Source organism: Elephantulus edwardii, unplaced genomic scaffold (assembly GCF_000299155.1).
Source record: "Elephantulus edwardii isolate Elephantulus edwardi_28Jun2011 unplaced genomic scaffold, EleEdw1.0 scaffold00002, whole genome shotgun sequence".
Taxonomy (NCBI): domain Eukaryota; kingdom Metazoa; phylum Chordata; class Mammalia; order Macroscelidea; family Macroscelididae; genus Elephantulus; species Elephantulus edwardii.
This window is the reverse complement of record NW_006399752.1, coordinates 40,765,686-40,782,641: the sequence shown is the minus strand read 5'-3', so window position 1 is coordinate 40,782,641 and position 16,956 is coordinate 40,765,686. Positions and strand designations below refer to the sequence as shown.

At 49.5% G+C, this 16,956-nt stretch overlaps 1 protein-coding gene across 1 annotated transcript in view; it reads right to left on the bottom strand.

Moving 5' to 3' along the window:
* ASB2 (ankyrin repeat and SOCS box containing 2) overlaps positions 1 to 16,956 on the bottom strand; it is a 43,360-nt gene that overhangs the window by 6,736 nt on the left and 19,668 nt on the right. Inside the window, exons 5-7 of the mRNA XM_006879098.1 lie at positions 14,441 to 14,686; positions 7,913 to 8,084; positions 1,724 to 2,288 (exon numbers count right to left, since the gene is read on the bottom strand). Of these exons, the coding sequence (XP_006879160.1) occupies positions 1,724 to 2,288; positions 7,913 to 8,084; positions 14,441 to 14,686 (983 nt within the window). The remainder of the gene's footprint in view (positions 1 to 1,723; positions 2,289 to 7,912; positions 8,085 to 14,440; positions 14,687 to 16,956) is intronic.

Below are 16,956 nucleotides of genomic sequence, written 5' to 3'. Positions count from 1 at the left end.
TTCATTAAAATTATTTAAAAATATATTAAAATAAAATTTTTTAAAAAATAATATTAGCTTGCTTGGTTCCTCAATCAACATTCTTGACAACAGAAGTCAGGAAATCAAAAAACAAATTGCATTAGGAAAATCTACTGTCAGAAACCTCTCCAAAGTGCTAAAAATCAACAAGGTCAATCTAGAGACTAAGGTGTGCCTGGTCCAGGTCATAGTCTTCACAATTACTTGCTATGCATCAGAGAGCTGGACAATTACTAAGAATGATAGAAGAATTGATGCCTTTGAGTTGTGGTGCTGGAGATGAGTAATGAATATACCATGGACTGTCAAGAGAATAAACAGGTCGTCCTGGAAAGAGTGAAATCAAGCTGTTCTTCCTTGGAGACAAGAATTTTGAAGCTCTGCCTCACATACTTTGGGCATTTGGCCAGGAGGCAGCATAACCCTTCCTTGGAGAACGACATCATATTTTGAAAAGTGAAAGGATAATACAGGGGAGGAAAACCCTGAATGAAATGGATTGACACAGAAACTGGGGTAATGGGGGTAAGTGTGTCAGAGACAGTGTGATTGGCGTAGGTTGGAGCTATTGTACACAGAGTCACTAAGAGTCACAGGTGACTCTGTAACACATAACAACAACAAATCCTGCTTGAGGGTCAGCTAGAAGTTGGCTCTGGCATGAAGGCAATGAATGAGTGAAGAGAATATAAACTTCTTTGCACATAGTAGGCATCCATAAGGAACAGCTATTCACCATTAGAATCTTTCAAAGAGAAGCATATTTCTACCCTTTGATCTTCAGGTCTGACTCCTCGTCAGCACCACGGACAGGTCCTGCCTCTGTATCACTGACTTCCTGCCCTCAGCTGACCTTATCCCAGCCTGTTCTTGTCCCTTCCAGACCCTGGCCACTAACCTGAATAGGCTAGTAGGTTCTTAGGGGTGGCAAGTCTTTCCATTTCCCAGAGTTCCACATGATTCCTTGGCTTTCTGCTGGTGCTTTACGTTCCCCATGGCAAGAGAACCAGAAAATGATTCAAATGTTCTTGTGACTCCCTCAGGTCTGCCTACAATGCCTCCAGGGCATGTTAACTATAATCAACTCTCTAAGACACGACAACAGCTAGGCTACTTCGAAATGTGTTAACCACTAATCTACAATACTGCCAAAGCATGTGACGGCAAAAAAGGACTTTTGCCTGGTAACAGCGCCATAGCTCTCCAAGTTCACACCGGCCAAGGCATGTTCATTTCTCTAGTGTAGACCGCCTCTAAACGTGTTAATCATAAGTCTATATTGCCTCCAAAGCATAGTAATTACCAGGCTTTGTGGCCACCAAAGCCTCAACCACTGGCCTAGACTGCTTACATGGCGGCTTATGTGGACTTTGCCCATCTGGGTCCCGCCCACTAGCATCCTGCCCAGACCCCACCTACTCACGGCCCTTATCTTGGTTTACGTAAACCACGCCCACCCGCTGCCTACACACACCCACTCGGACCACGCCCACCAGTAGCTCCGCCCCCCAGCCAAGACCATGCTCACAGTGACCTCTACGCTGCCCACCTAGTTCCCCCCAAGCCCCGCACACTAGACTATGCTCATAGCTGCCTCTCCACCTCCCACCTGTGCCCCACCAGCCTGCACCATGCCCACCCAGAGTCCCTGTGCCCAGCCCACCTGCACCACGCCCCCCCAGACCCCCTGGACCTCACTCACCTGCACCACGCCTGGGGCCTTGTCAGCTGTGGGCGCATCATTGAAGCGGTTGGAGCGCGCAGGGGCCGGCGGATGCGGGCCGTTGCCGTAGAGGCATGAGAAGCAGGGCTCGCCATCGCAGCCGAGGTCCATGAGGAACTTGAGCAGCGACAGGCACTTCATGGCAAACATGATGGTGGCGGGGAAGGCGGTGGGGTGCGTGGTGATGTAGGCGTCGATGTTGGCGCCGTGGTCCAGCAGCAGCTGCATGGTGCGCAGGCAGCCGTGGCGGATGGCCACGAGCAGCGGGTTGAGGACGTCGCGGTTGGGGTCGGCGCCGGCCAGCAGCAGCAGCTCGGTGGCGTGCACGTTGTTGTTGACCACAGCGAAGTAGAGCGCGGAGCTGCGCCGGTCCTCGTAGAGGCGCGCGCGCTCGGGCGCCAGCGGCGCGTTCACGTCGAAGCCCGCGCTCAGCAGCGCCTCCAGGACCACGTCGTGGTTGCGCTCGGCCGCCAGGTGCAGCGGGCTGATGCCACTGCGGCGCACGCGCGTGCGGCTGGTCACCGGCAGCAGCATCTGCACGATTCTGCGAGAGGGGCAAGCAAAGGGATCACAGGGCTGCCTGCACCGGAGGGAACCCGGGCTCCTGAGGGACTCACCAGCCACCCACTCACTGGTCAGCGAGTGGGCAGTGGCGGTGGGCGACGGCAGGCCTGCACGGGGAGCGGGGAACTCAGCCCAGCCACTTCTCCATTTCCCCTGGGGCGCATGGTGGCCCCACCAGCAGAGGGCACGTTAGGACTAGCCATTCCCCTAAGGCCCACACAGGGAAGGCAATCTGTTGCTCTGCCCACACCATTGGAACCTCAGAGAGCTTCAACAGCCCTGCCAAGAACACCAAGCCAGTAAAGACTGGAGCAGGGCTTCCGAGCCAAGAACATGTGGCCTCCAAAGTGGAGTTCTTATAAATCTCTGACAGCCTGTAAAGAAGCACTCATCAGAGCTGCTGTGCGCTAAGGAGTAGTGTTCATCTCCAGCTCAGTTATCTGGAGATTTGACCAGAGGGTCCCCAGAGATCCAGGCTACTACCAGAAGCAGGCAGGAGAACCTAGTAGAGTCAGACCTTGCCCAGGAGGATGGGACAGGCAGAGTGGAGAAGGGACAAGAAGGGCCCGTTATATCTGAGGGCTCTCTCTGTCCAGGGGCCATCTAAGGGCTTCGAAGACATGATTTGAGTTCATCTTTCCAACCCTCAGAGCACATCTCATCATTCCCATTTTATAGATGAGAAACACTGAGGTGTAGAGAGCTGAAGGGACTTGCTGAAGTCAGGAGAGCCCAGCTTCCTCTGACTCCTGAGCTGAGATAGTTATCCTATACTGGGGCCCCAGTAGAAATTCCAGGTGTGACAAGGTAGAAGGGACAAACACATCTGGTCCCAATAATCCCCCCCCCCCTTGACAATGGCCTTGCCTGCTCCCTCTCCTGCAGGTCTAAACTCTGCCCTGCCTTCTTTGGCTTGAACAGCACTGGACAGTGAGCACCGAGCCTGGATCTCCCTGCAGGCTCTACTGGACGCCCTGCCTCCTCATGAACTGCTCTCAGCACTTTGCTAAAGTCGCTGTATTAACTCCCACATCCCTGTGATGTGGGTACTGCTGTCCATTGTCATTGAGTCAGACTCAACCCATAGCTGACCCTCTTGGGGCTTTTCAGAGGCAGTAAATTGCACAAGAGAGGATTAGTCATCTTCTCCTGTGGAGCAGCTGGTGGATTCGAACCTCACACATTTGGGTTAGCACTACTAGGCCACCTGAGCTTCCTAACATGAGCATTCGTAGCCTCATTTTACAGATGAGCAAATGCAAGCTCAGAGAGGGCATGTGACTTGTGTAAGGGTGCACAGCCAGTAAGTGAGCCACAGCCAGGAAATCTGACCTCAGATCTCAAGCAACACGGCAGCTGATAAGTTAGAGACCCGGTAATCTTCATACCCCAGGGAGGCAGCTGTCACATGTCACTGTCACGACAGCTCCATGGGGAGCCTGGGCATGCCTTCATTTTAACACGTGTAGCTCAGAGAGACTGATCAAAGGCCACAGTGCAGCTCTGGGTTTGAGCTGTAGCTCCTGACCCCTTGCCTTTGCTCTCTCTCCCCCTGGGCCCCTGCCAGTGTAATCCACCCAATCCCTGCTGACAGGTGACCTCAAAGCCCTGCCTGGCTCTCCCAGGACATGGCCATGGCGAGAAGCAGGTGCCACCAGGCCCTTTCCCACGCTTCCTGGCACGCTGGCTTCCCTTTGGCGTCTTGGAAATTCGATGCCAGTGACCTCCCGCCAGGATCTCAGTGGAAAGTATTATTATTGTTGGTGACGCTGTCTTTGGCTAAAATCTGCCTCTAAAACCTCAAAAGGAAATTCACACGTTCAGGGGGGCTAATTGCCTCCTAATTTCTGTTTGTACGGCCTCAGGCGGCCTGACCTCTCTCTGGAGAGGTGCTGGTCACCAGCAGGGCCTGGCCCTGGGTCTGGATGGCGGCCACTCCCAATAAATGTTCCGTAACAGCTGTAATGCACCCAAGTCTGTAAGAGCCACTAGCCCGATGGGGCTGGTAACTCCAGCAGGTCACAGCTGGCCTCCAGCCGTTCCCCAGCCAACTACGAAAAAGTGACAGGAATGTGGGAACAGACTGGACGCTGCCTGGTGTCCTGGAATGAGGGAGCTCGGAGTTTGCTGGGCCTGGGTTACACAGCCATGTCTGCTGGACCATCTCAGCATGTGGCTAACCACTCTGAATGACATTGCTTCATCGCGAATTGAACTCAAAGCCATCAAGTTGGCTGTGACTCACAGGGATATTTCTACAGGTTTCTGAGGCTCCTAACAGGAGGAAACACGCTCTCTTTCTACCCCAGAGAAGCTGGTGGATTCAAAGTTGGAGAAGTGGTGTTTCTGATTAGCAATGCAACATCCTGCAGACCAGGCCACCAGGACTTCCTTCTTCTACTCCAGAGGGGTAATTAATAACAGTTACCAAAATGCTATTAATGACCACCACCATCATCATCATTTCCGTTAGATAGCTCCAGGTCCAGTGGTCCCACGTGTCACAGGGCTGTCCCCACGGGCCCGAGTTTGTGGGGTTTTTTTGCAGGAAACCACCAGATTGTGTTTCTAAGGTGCCGAGCCCCTAAGTAGTTTCTAACTGCTTGCCCTATCCAGGGATACCTGCTAGGACTGATCGTCCAGTCAGTTCTAACGCACGGTGACCCTGTCTGTATGCAATAGATTACGTTGAACACTGCCCATCGTCATGACTGTCCCTGTGTGCAAACCCACTGTCAGAGCCGCCGTGTCCATCCACTTCCTTGAGTTTTCCTCCTTTTCATGGACTCTCTACTTTATGCAAAAGGCAGGATGTCCTTTCATTGAGCCCCTGGGGCACTATAAGCATTTTTCTTCCTAAATGATGTGGTTGTCAGGTATCCTTGAGTTGACTTTGACTCATAGAGACTCTGGACAGCAGGTCTGAGCTATGCCATATCCTGTGGCTTCCTCACAGTGTAAGTGTTGCTGTGAGGTTGTGTCAAGTCAAGCACCACTACTCACAGTGACCCTGTGAATGACACGTCTGAACCTTCCCTGTTCTGCCCTCATCAGCTCTGACACATGTTACAGGCACTGTGTCAGTCCACTTTGTTGAGGGTCTTGCTCTCTCTAGCTGACCCTCCACCTGTCCAAGCATGACACCCTTTTCCAAGAACTAACCCCTTTCTAAAAACATGCCCAAAGTGTGAGAGATGAAGCTTGACCATGCGCACTGCTAAGGAGCATTCTGGTTGCATTTTTTCAAGTTCTGTTTATTCTTTTAACAGTTCCTGGGATATATAGTATGCGTTTGCAACACCACAACTCAAAGGCGTTGAATCTTCTTCTTTGAATGTAAAGAATTGCTATGATAAAGTCATTGTGAGCACTGACTCGGTGCCTGGTGCTGTTTGAAGTGCTCACACGTTTAACTCATTTCATCCTGGAAATGAATTTATGGTTAAATACTGTAGTCCCCCTGTTGTTGTTGTTGTTGTTGTTATGTGCTGTTGAGGTGCCTGCAACACATAGCGACACTATGTACAATAGCCCTATACCCTGCTCTATCCTGTGCCAATCTCATTGTCTCTGACACACTGACCCCATTACCTCAGTCACTAAATCAATCCATCTCATCGAGGGTCTTCCCCTCCTGTGCTGTCCTCCACCCTCCCAAGCATGATGTCCCTCTCCAAGGACTGGTCCCTCCTTGCAACATGTCCAAAGTATGTCAGACAAAGCCTCAGAATCCTTGACTCCATGGAACAGCCTTGTTTAACCCTCTACAGGATGAACCAGTTTGTTCTCTTAGCAGTCCATGGTATATTCAATACTCTTCTCCATCACCACAGCTCAAAGGCATCAATTCTCTTTCTATCATCCCTAGTCATTGCCCAGCTCTCTGATGCATAACAAGTAATTGCAAAAACCACGGTCTAGATCAGGTGCACCTTAGTCTGTATACTGACACTGTGGCTCTTCAGTACTTTAAAGAGGTCTCTGACAGCAGTCTTTCCCAATGCAAATTGTCTTTTAATTTCCTGGCTGCTGGTGCCAAGAGTGTTGACTGTGGAGCCATCTTCATGATGCTGCCAATGGTAGAAACAACCTCACAACCCAGAAAGCTGTGGTAACATCAGAGTTTAATAATCTCTTTTCTTGAAAAACTGCTTTTCAAAATAAGAGTCCACTTTACAGCTTAAACAGTCCTATATACCAAACACACATGGAGCTTTTGGGTCACTAGGTCACAGTGGGGTGACATTTGTCAGAGTTTTGTGTAAATTTGATGGCAAACTTTCTTTTCACACAGGAACCGGCAACCCACAGATGACCCTGCTGCCAATGTGGCTGACCTGCTCTGTGCCAAACCTGCTTATGTGTATGTGCACATGTGCAGGCGTGGAAACGTGCATTCCTACAGAGGTGAGGGAGCTCTGCTAAAAAGCTGCACTGCAATTCCAAAGGCACACGGTTCAAATCCACTAGCTTCTCTGAGGGAGAAGAATGGGCAATCTCTTCTCATGTGATTAATGCCTCTCAAAACCTGCTGGAGGGTCAGCTGTGAGTCGGTCCCAACTTGACAGCACACAACAACTATCTATAGATGTGACCTGTGTCGGTTTATGAAGGTGCACCTGATCCAATGCACGATCTTTTAAATTACTTGCTGTGCATCTGATAATGGTTCCTCACGGTGGACAGTGTTGGGTGGAGCTTCCCGATTAAAGCAAGCTTGGAAGCAGAAGCGGTGTCCACATCCAAAATGGCTTGCCTCCAGAAACTCTATGAACAGTGCTCAGGTCTTTTGTTCATCAGGTCGCTATGAGTCGTCTACGACTCAATGGCACCTAACAGCAACAGCAACAATCATCTGATAGTCTAACAATGAATAACGATGACAGAGCAAGAACTGATGATACTTTTCAATTGTGATGTTGGAGAAGAGTACTGAATATACACCCCTGGATTGCCGAAAGAGCGAGGAAGTCTGTCTTGGTAAAAGTGCAACCAGGGTGCTCCTTGGAGGCAAAGATGCTGAAGCCTCATCCTCATGCTTTGGGCTTGCTGTCAGGAGGGCTCAGTCCTAGAAAAAGGCATCATGCTGAGAAGGGTGGAGGGTCAGTGAAAGAGAGGAAGACCTTCAACAAGACAGGTTGACACAGTGACCAACAAAGGGCTCAAGTATGTCAGAGATGGAGAGGATGCCAGAGGGCTGGCAGGGGACAGATGCGCTGTTCACAGGGTCATTTTGGTCATAGTCAACTTGACAGAACCTAGCAGTAAACAACAACACAGAGGTGACACTTGGAGCAATTGAAAACCTGCCACCTTGGACAAGTCACTCTACCTCCCTGCCTTCACATCCTCATCCGAAACATGGAAAAAGTAACAGTACCTGAATAACAGAGATGTTGAATGGAGTAATGTGTCTACAGCATGAAGCACTGGCGTTTCCCTTCTGACCTACTGCTCTTGATCGCCGTGGCTGTGCTCCGTAGGCATTCATCTCATGCTTTCTACCCACTAGGACATTCTCTCTCTTCTTTTCCACCCAAATCGTCGCCCTGGTCCTCCCAGAGGGCAGGCTATTTTGAGTGGGCACCTGGAGGAGGGGCTCACCTGTAGTTGCCCTTCTTGGCGGCCACGTGTAGGGGCAGCATGCCATCCTTGTTGGCCTTGTTGGCGTCGGCGCCCTGGGACAGAAGGAACTCGGCCACCTCCTCGTGTTCGTTCTTGCAGGCCTCGTAGAGGGCCGAGGCGCTGTCGCTGGCCTGCGTGTTGATGTCAGCGCCTGGAGAGGGAGAAGCGCGTGATGACTGCTCAGGACGGTCATGGTCCTGTGCCGGGCACTGCGCGTTAACCACCACAGTGCAGCAGACAGTTCCATCTGAACAGTGAGCCTTGTGGCTACAATAATTAAACGCTTGCCCGCTAACCAAGAGGTCAGAGGTTCGAGTGTATGCCTTGGCTACTCGGGAGAAAAGCACTGGCAATCTGCTCCTAGAAAGAGAAGAATCTACGAAAGCACATTTACTCTGTCCTCCAGGGACACGATGAGCCAGAATGGGCTTGACACGCCCAGCAACGACGACGGCGCTTGGAAGGGAGACGTGAACACTTAAGACCACCCAACTCCCCAGCAAGCTCCCCATGGCTACATGAGGCCAGCGGTCCCCACCTGACCTGAGACCTCTCACAGGTGTCATGGTGATGGACATTACTCAGCACTCAGGACGCACCAGGCGGTACCATACGGTGTCTCATGCCTGTGGTCCCTGTGGGGAGATAGCCTGTGAGGTCAGGTGCAAAGAGGGCCAGGGAAAGACAGGAAGGTCCTTGATGCGATGGACGGAGACAGTGACACAACAATGGAAAAGACTGCGAGGCTGGTTAAGGATCAGGCAGGTTTGCTCTGTTATAAATACGGTTGTACAACAAGCTGGAGGCAGCTCCGTGCACCTCCCAACACCAGCAGCAACTTCTCTCCGTGTCACAGAAGAAAACACGGACGCCCGGGCCTCAGCCACACTCCCAGGCTTCCCTGTTCCCCATCCCTACTTTAAAAGCTACAACTGGAGTCAGATGCCTGGATGGTTGAGACCGTACCCCAGCCTTCACTCCCAGGGGCTTCTCCACTCTCAGAGGACACAGTCTTCGACAGGAGTCAAGCTGTGTCCTTCAAAAAGACAGGCTGCACTCCTACGCTCTGATGAGAGTGATCTTGTTTGGAAATGGGTTCTCTGAAGATGTCATCAGTTAATAGACATTCAGATGACTGAGGGTGGGTCCTAATCTCACCCAAGTGGTGCATTATGCACAAGCCAAATAGACATAGACTCCCTGGGGAAGAGGAGATGTGAAAAGGCACCTTTGTAGGGAAGGGGCACCAGAGTCTCACCTTCCAAAGCCAGGAGAGACACAGAGGAAGGAAGGCACAGCGCGGCTGGGACCTTGACCTGGACTTCCAGCCCCCAGAGCCCTATGCATGTTGCTCTTTAAACCACTCACTTGGCAGTTTTCTTACTGCTACCCAAGCATGCTACAGCAGTCACTAATCAGGGAAAACCCCAGGGTGTTCATCATTGGGAATAAGGACTAAGGGGGGCACTGCTTTCTGTCTCCTTTAAATATAACTCAAACCACAGTGCTCTGAGGAAGGGGGAAGCCAGAGGTCAGACTGCCTTCAGCCCAATCTCCTGAACCTCCTCCATCTCCTGCTGGGTTTCCCTGCCAACAGAGGTGCAGCGGGTTTACCAGCCTCTCCTCCACTCCTCCCACCGGAAGGCAGCAGAGTAGTTCAAGGGCAGAGAGGCCTGAAACCAAAGCCTCGCTAACCACAACTGCATTCTCCTGGAATGTTCTGCTACTTCAGCCTTTCTGGTGAATTTTAAAATGATCAGCAATGATAAGACAGGTTCCGAGTCTAAAGGAAAGACAACAGGATGTGGCTGCATCTCCCCCGTCTGCCTTGGGGTGATAGAGGAGTCAGCAAGGTCACCTAAGAGAATCTTCCAGAAGAGTGCCTGGTGCAGAGCAGGGCCCTGGCTGCTGTCACTCTTAGTCCCTGGCTCGCAGAGCCGAACTGCTCCACGGGACTTTTTTTGCTTTTGTATCTGAAAACTCTATTATACTCTCATCTTATTTACTTGATTGCGCCTTTGCTTGAGGGATCAAAAACATTGTTTCCTTATTATGTGGTAATATTTGCTTCCTTATGGTCTGGTTCCCATGATTTTTGTTGAGAACTCCAATACCATTTTTAATTATCCGCCTTTGGATGTAAGTGTCCAGCCCTCAGTCCACTCACTCTTGTCAGGATTCAACGTTTTGTACAATCTCCGACATCTTATTTTATCTTTGTTTATTTTGCTATGTGCTTATTGTCCCACTTGCCATACAGAGGTAACTCGTGGTCGCTGTGAAGTTGAACACTGTGACCCTGATGTGTCAAATGTGATAACGGTCACCCATGGTGGACAGTGTTTGGTGGAGCTTCCCGATTAAAACAAACTTGGAAGCAGGAGTGGCATCCACTTCCATAAATAGGTTGCCTCTGGAAACTCTATGAATCTGGAGAAAGGATGAAAGTTATACAAGTAAGTGTTCAGGTCTTTCATTCATAGGGTCGCTATGAGTCGTCTACAACTCGACGTCACTTAACAACAACAACAACTTATTGTCCCAGGGAAAACATTTTATGTTTTCAAAATCTAATTGTCAGGCATGTCTCCGGAGGCGCCTCTGAGTGAATTCAAGTCCTTAATCTTTATGTCACTCAAGTGCTCAGCAAATGACAATAACTTATCCAGGGTGGAGAGGCCGGCCAGGGAGGCTGGCTCTGCCCTCTCCCCAGAGGGGGCGCTAGAGAGCAAGGTGACTTGTCATTTTCAAAGTCCGGCTCTTTCAAAGGTCTGGCATCTCACTCTTAAGTATAATTTTTTTTCCACATAAGAAAACTACTTCCACTTAATTAAACATGTCCAATCCTGATCAACTCCTCATAATTTAGGGACTAGTTTCTCACAATATCATTCTGAGCATAACACTTCTTCTTTGGACTCTTTCTTCTTACCATCTTCACCTTACCCGGAGCGTCAGCCGATGGGACCAATTCAGTGACCTTTTCTAAGAGACCTGTCTTTGAAGAACTCTCTCACATCAGGAGCAGGGTCTATACCCTTTCTGTTCCCTTCCATACTGCCTACCCACAGTGCAGTTCAAGTGATCAAAATGGAAAGTTTTGTTAGCTTGCTGACTTTCAGCATGTTGACAGGTAGTTGACAGTGTGGAGACATAGAGAAATTAATGTTAAATTCTTTTTTTGTCATTTAGGGACCAAACACAGTGTATGCATATTTGTTCTTGGTATGTGGTCAATAAATTCACTCATTGCTGTCGAGTGGGACCCGAACTCATGGCTGGCCCTCCAGCGGGTTTTCTGAGGCTGTAAATGGGACGGGAGGACATTGCCCATCTTTCTCCCTCAGAGCTGCTGGTGGATACAAATCATGAAAGAGATGCCACCCTACGTCAGCACAGCTCCCCATGGATTAGACCACCAGAGCTCCCTCTTAAATAAATATATACATTAAAATGAGCCTGGTCTGAGGGGTGGGCAGATCCTGCCTCAGGTGTGAGCACGAGACTGGGGTAGATGATGAGTGTGGGCTAGCTCTCCATGCCCACTGAGCATCCAGCCTCCAGACCCTGCCTGTGTCCCGTTGTTCGTAAGCTGGCCAGTCTGTGCTTATCTTGGGTCCGTTTTCCCAACTGTGCCAAGAAGTCAGCTTGGCTAGACACTGTCTTCGCTGTTAGCTCTCATGGGTTCACGGTGGAGTGACAGGTTGGAAAGCACGTGCAATTTACAGCCAGAGGAAGCCAGGTTAGAATCCAGGCTGGGACTGTGTTAGACCTTTGGCTGGTCGTGAACTCCTTATTTACAAAATGGGATGAGAACATCTTCTGCTCTGTGGGGCTGTGGGGAAACTCTTGTGTCTGTGTTTGCCCCAGTCTGGCACGCCATTGTTGTTGTTGTAAGGTGTTACTGAGTCTCCTCTGACTCTATATGTAATATAGAATGAAACACTGCACTGTCCTTACAATCACGCCATGCTTAAGTAGTAGTAGTTGTTGTTAGGTGCTGTTGTGTTGAGCATGATTCATAGAGACCCTCTGAACAACAGATCTGAACCCTGTCCTATCCTGTGCCATCCTCACAACCTTGAATAGTGCATAACATACTGGGCTACTAACTGAAAGGTCAACAGTTTGAGCCCACCACTGGCTCTTGGGAAAGAGATGGACAGTTTCCTATGAAGACACACTGCCATGGACACCCAGTGGACGGTCTTGAGATGCTGGGACCCACTCAGTGGCAACAGATTTGAGTTTTCTTCTGTTTTACTGAGGATGTTGTCTAATCCGGCTGCAGGCTCTGGCTTCCTTTTGTTCTCTGGAGGCTTAATGGAAAGCAGTTTTGCTGCCAACCCAAAGGCACGTGGTTCGAATCTACCAGCTGGTCCGAAGGAGAAGAATGGGCAACCTCCTCCCATGTGATTTACAGCTTCTGAAAGCCCGCCGGAGGGTCAGCTAGGAGTCAGTTTCCCTTCACTGATACATAACAACAACAACAACATTACTAGAGAAAAGAACCCTGGTGTTGAAGTGTGTTGGGCTGCTAACCAGTAGGTTGTTGGTTTGAATCCACCAGCCAACACATGTGAGAAAGATGAGGTGTTTTCCCTCTTGTGCAGATTTACAACCTCAGTCGCCTGATGGATGGTGCCCACGGGTTAGAATCTACTCATTAGCAGCAGTTATTGTTGGATGTATGTGCAGGTTACTTACCATGAAGCCAGAAAAGAGTTCAGTGGGGCTTTTTTCAGGAGACCAGAATATAATACCAGGATATAAGAGCTTTGTCTTGGATATTCTACTAGAATATTCTGATGTGGGCAATATTATTTTTAACTTCCCCAGTTAAGTGTGTAAAGATATTTCACAGACAGAGTCCCAGGACCTGGGTTCAAACCCCAGCTCTGCTACCAGTTTGCTGTGGGACCAATCACTTTCCCATTCTGGTTCATCGTTTCCTCACCTACAAAGCGAGGACGTGACCTAACTGTTGTGTAAGGCTTCTTTCTGGCTCTGAATGTGACACACTGGAAAGGGAAGTGGTTAGGGTGTCAGGAGCCCCGGGGTCTGATGAGTCCTACCACTAATTTGCTACATGACCCTAGAGAAGTCACTTCCCTTTTCTGGGCTTCAGATTCCTCATTTGCAAAACAAGGATGTTGAGCTAGATGGTTGTTGGCCTTGAAGTCAAAGTCAACTCCAACTCCTAAAAACCCACGTTCACCAGAGCGAAGCTGCCTGATCCCGCACTGCCCCAGCCTCACAGTCTCCGCCATGTTCAAGCTGATCATTGTGACAACCCGCCTCATCGACAGCCTCCCTGTCTTTCACTGACCCTCTGTTTTCCCAAGCACCTTGCCTTTCTCCAAGGACTGGGCCCTCCTGACAACATACCCAAAGTAACATGTTCAACTCCTCAGCCTCTAAGGGGCACTCAGCTACGCTTCTTGGAAGACAAATTTGTTTGTTCTTTCAGTAGTAGTTGTTGTTGTTGATGATGATGATTTCCATTGAGTCGAACACGACTCATAGTGATGCTATGAGCCAAGGGCCTGAAGCCTTTCAATAACTATTGTTTCTCAAAGTTCATAGTTTCCAGAGGCATGTTGTTAGGAAGTGAACGCCACTTCTGTAGTAGTCTGTGGTATAGCCTATAGTCTCCACCAATACCGCAATTCAAAGGCATGCCCTAGATTGCTGCTGTTGTTGTTAGGTGCTGTTGAGTCAAGTACAACTCTTGGTGATCCTGTGAGCAACAGATCTGAACCCTGTCCTATCCTGTGCCATCCTCATCGTCTCTGACACGCTTGCACCCACTGCTGCAGTCACCGTGTCAATAGATTTCTGTTAAAGTCTTCCCCTATTTGCCTGATCCTCTACCTTTCTAAGCATGATGGTCCTTTGCAAGAAATTGCCTCTCCTAACAACATGCTTGGAGGTTAGGGTTTTGAAGCTCCTTCTCACATACTTTGGGCATGTGGCCAGGAGGGATTGGTCCTTGGAGAAGGACATCATGCTCAGAGGGGTAGAGGGACAGTACAGGAGAGGAAGACCCCGGATGAGATGGATTGATACAGTGACTGGGGCAATGGGGATTAGTGTGTTGGAATTAGAGAGACTGGCTCAGGACAGGGCAGGGTTCTGAGCTGCTGTACATAGGGTCGCTATGGGTCGCAGCCAACTTGACGGCACATAACAACAACAGCGTGTCCAAGTGTGAGAGATGAAGCCTCCTTATCCTTGCGTCTAAGGAGTGATTATAAACAGGTAACATATGTTACCTTGCCTCTAAGGAGTGATTATAAACAGGTAACACATGACCATCACTTCCCGTGATTGTCCCAACTGCAGACATCACAAATGGATCCTTGCATTCTTTCCCCGAGTCTTGACTCTACCTCAGAATTCTCCTTAGCCCCATACTCCAGAAAGATGCCCTTAGAGGGGAGCCCCGAAGTCCTTCCCAGTGGTGCCCCGCATGATTCTATGACCCAGGGACCCTTGGTCACTCACCATGCTTGGCCAGGAACCTCAGGGCCTCCAGCTGCCCGCTCTGGGCGGCCACGAACAGCGGGGTGATGCCATACGCGTTCTTGGCCTCCACCTTGGCACCCCCGCTCACTAGGATCTCCATAACCTCCAGGTCGTTGCGGGAGACGGACTCGTGCAGCGCCGTCCAGCCCCGGTTGCAGCGGTGATTGGTGTCCGCGTTGTACCGCACCAGGAGCCGCACGGCCTCCACGTTCTTGCGCTCACAGGCTGGGCCAGGAAGGAGGGAGACGGTCAGCAGGGGTTCTGGCAGGACCAGCCATCCAAGACAGTATTCGCTAGTTCATGCACTCACTCATCAGCCATCCAGTCAACAAATAACACCCTGAGTCCTTGCTGAGGTCAAGGCCCTGCACCAGCCCTGTTTGTGACACTAACGCTGATTCTAGCAATCGGCCCTTCTGACGTGTGTACATGGCTGCTGATATGCCAAGTGCTGGGACCTAAACATTTTACACACGTTAATAAAAGCTCTAGACCTCTACTAAAGTGTGTACGGGGGTCCCAGGTGTATGAGGGGTTATGTTTTGTCAACTCTGGCATAATTTGGTTCTGATTTGGGTTGTATCATTATTGTTCTTTTATTGTTGTTGTGTACCGTTGAGTCGGAACAGACCCATAGCAGATCCTCCAGTGGGTTTTCAGAGGCAGTTTCAATCACATGAGAAGAGATGGCCCATCCTTCTCCCGCAGAGCAGCTGGTGGCCTCGAACCGCCTGCCTTCAGGATTGCAGCACAACTTCTTACCACCGGGCCACCAGAGCTCTTTTATTATCAGTATCTTTATAGACCCAAAGGCGTTCAAAAAGAATGAGGGCATCAGCAGCTTACATGCTGCAATAATAAATGTAGTTCTTATTATTAGTGAAAAGACATAGAAAACAAAATAAGAGAGTGGTCCCAAGTGCAATTTGTCGTAACTGGAACGTGTACGAAGTCTGAGGCCCCCTATAGGCATAAAGAGCTACATGCGCCGTCTCTTCCTCGTACCCATAGGTTGTGTCAGTCTATCTGCAAGGGGACTGGCTAGTCTCGCTATTAAATGGAACAGATTCAGGTGAGCTCTGGTGGCCTAGTGGCAAGAAGCTGCAACTGCAATCTCAGAGATGCACAGTTCGAATCCACCAGATTCTCTGCTGGAGAAGGAGGAACAATCTCCTCCTGTAGCAGTCAGATCTGATTTGACAGTACACACAAAAAAATAACAAAATAAAATAAATTTTTAAAAAGGAACAGATTCAGTGGCACAAAGTGAGGCTCTCACCACCAGGAAAGAAGCAGCATCAGGGAATGTACTAATAGTCCTTTGGGACCAGAGCTTCCTGAACCAGGGATTGTATCTTGCTGTTAACTGAGAAAGAAATGAGAAGCTTCTCTAAACTGAAGAATTATATGTTGTTGTGAACTTGAACTATAGCTTGTTAGGGAGCTCGGGTGGCCTAGTGGTAAGAAGCTGCCCTGTGGTCCCAAAGGCACGTGGTTCGAATCCACCAGCTGCTCTGCAGGAGAAGGATGGACAATTGCCTTCCCTGTGATTTATTGACTCTGAAAACCCCCTGGAGGGTCAACTATGGGTCAGGTCTGAAATGATGGCATGCAGCAACAACAACAATGCCCCTAACAAACCCTATTTCTATGAATATGGTCCTATCAAGTCTGTGGGCCACTGTGATCATTCATTCATTGTTGCACATTTTTACTGTGATCATTCATTCATTGTCACACATTTCCTCTATACCCTCCCCAATTCATTTTTTTCATTGTTGCATAATTTCCTCCCTCCCTTCACCCCTTCCCCAGTCCACTTTTCTGTACACCTCTTATTCTGGGCTGTTATCATAATAATAATGCCTAATCATATATCCCTTTTAAACAGTTATTGCCTTGACCAGTTCCAATGCAGTGTTCATTATTTATCCCCTCTTTTCTTAGTTTCCACCCAATCCCCCATGTCAGTCCTGTTTTATAACAGCGGTGTTATGCAGTATTTGTCCTTCTGTGACTGATATATTTCACTTGGCATAATGTCCTCCAGGGTCACCCATGTTGTGTAATAGGAGCTCCTTGCTTTCAGTGCTGCATCGTACTCCATTGTGTGACTGTACATAGTTTTTCTATCCATTCGTTTATTGATGGGTACTGTGTAACAGATTTTGAACCCAGTAAGTGGGTGCAGGACCATGAGAGGACATGTCTGACCTCAGGGAATTAGTTGCATGTTGTGGATTCTGTTGATGGAGGCAGTTCTTCTTGTGGAGTTAGTAGAGGCTGGACCCATGCATCTCCCTGCTGCCAAATGCTATACTTAAGAGTCTCCTAGAATGTTCCAGAATTTCCCTAACTCCTCTCCTTCTCCCACGCCACCTGCTTTAATGCTCCACAACACCACACCCAAAGGACTCTTCTAGGTGCAGACAGTGCCTTATCCCTGGTCAGTGCAGACAGTGCCTTATTCCTGGTCAGTGCAGACAGTGCCTTAT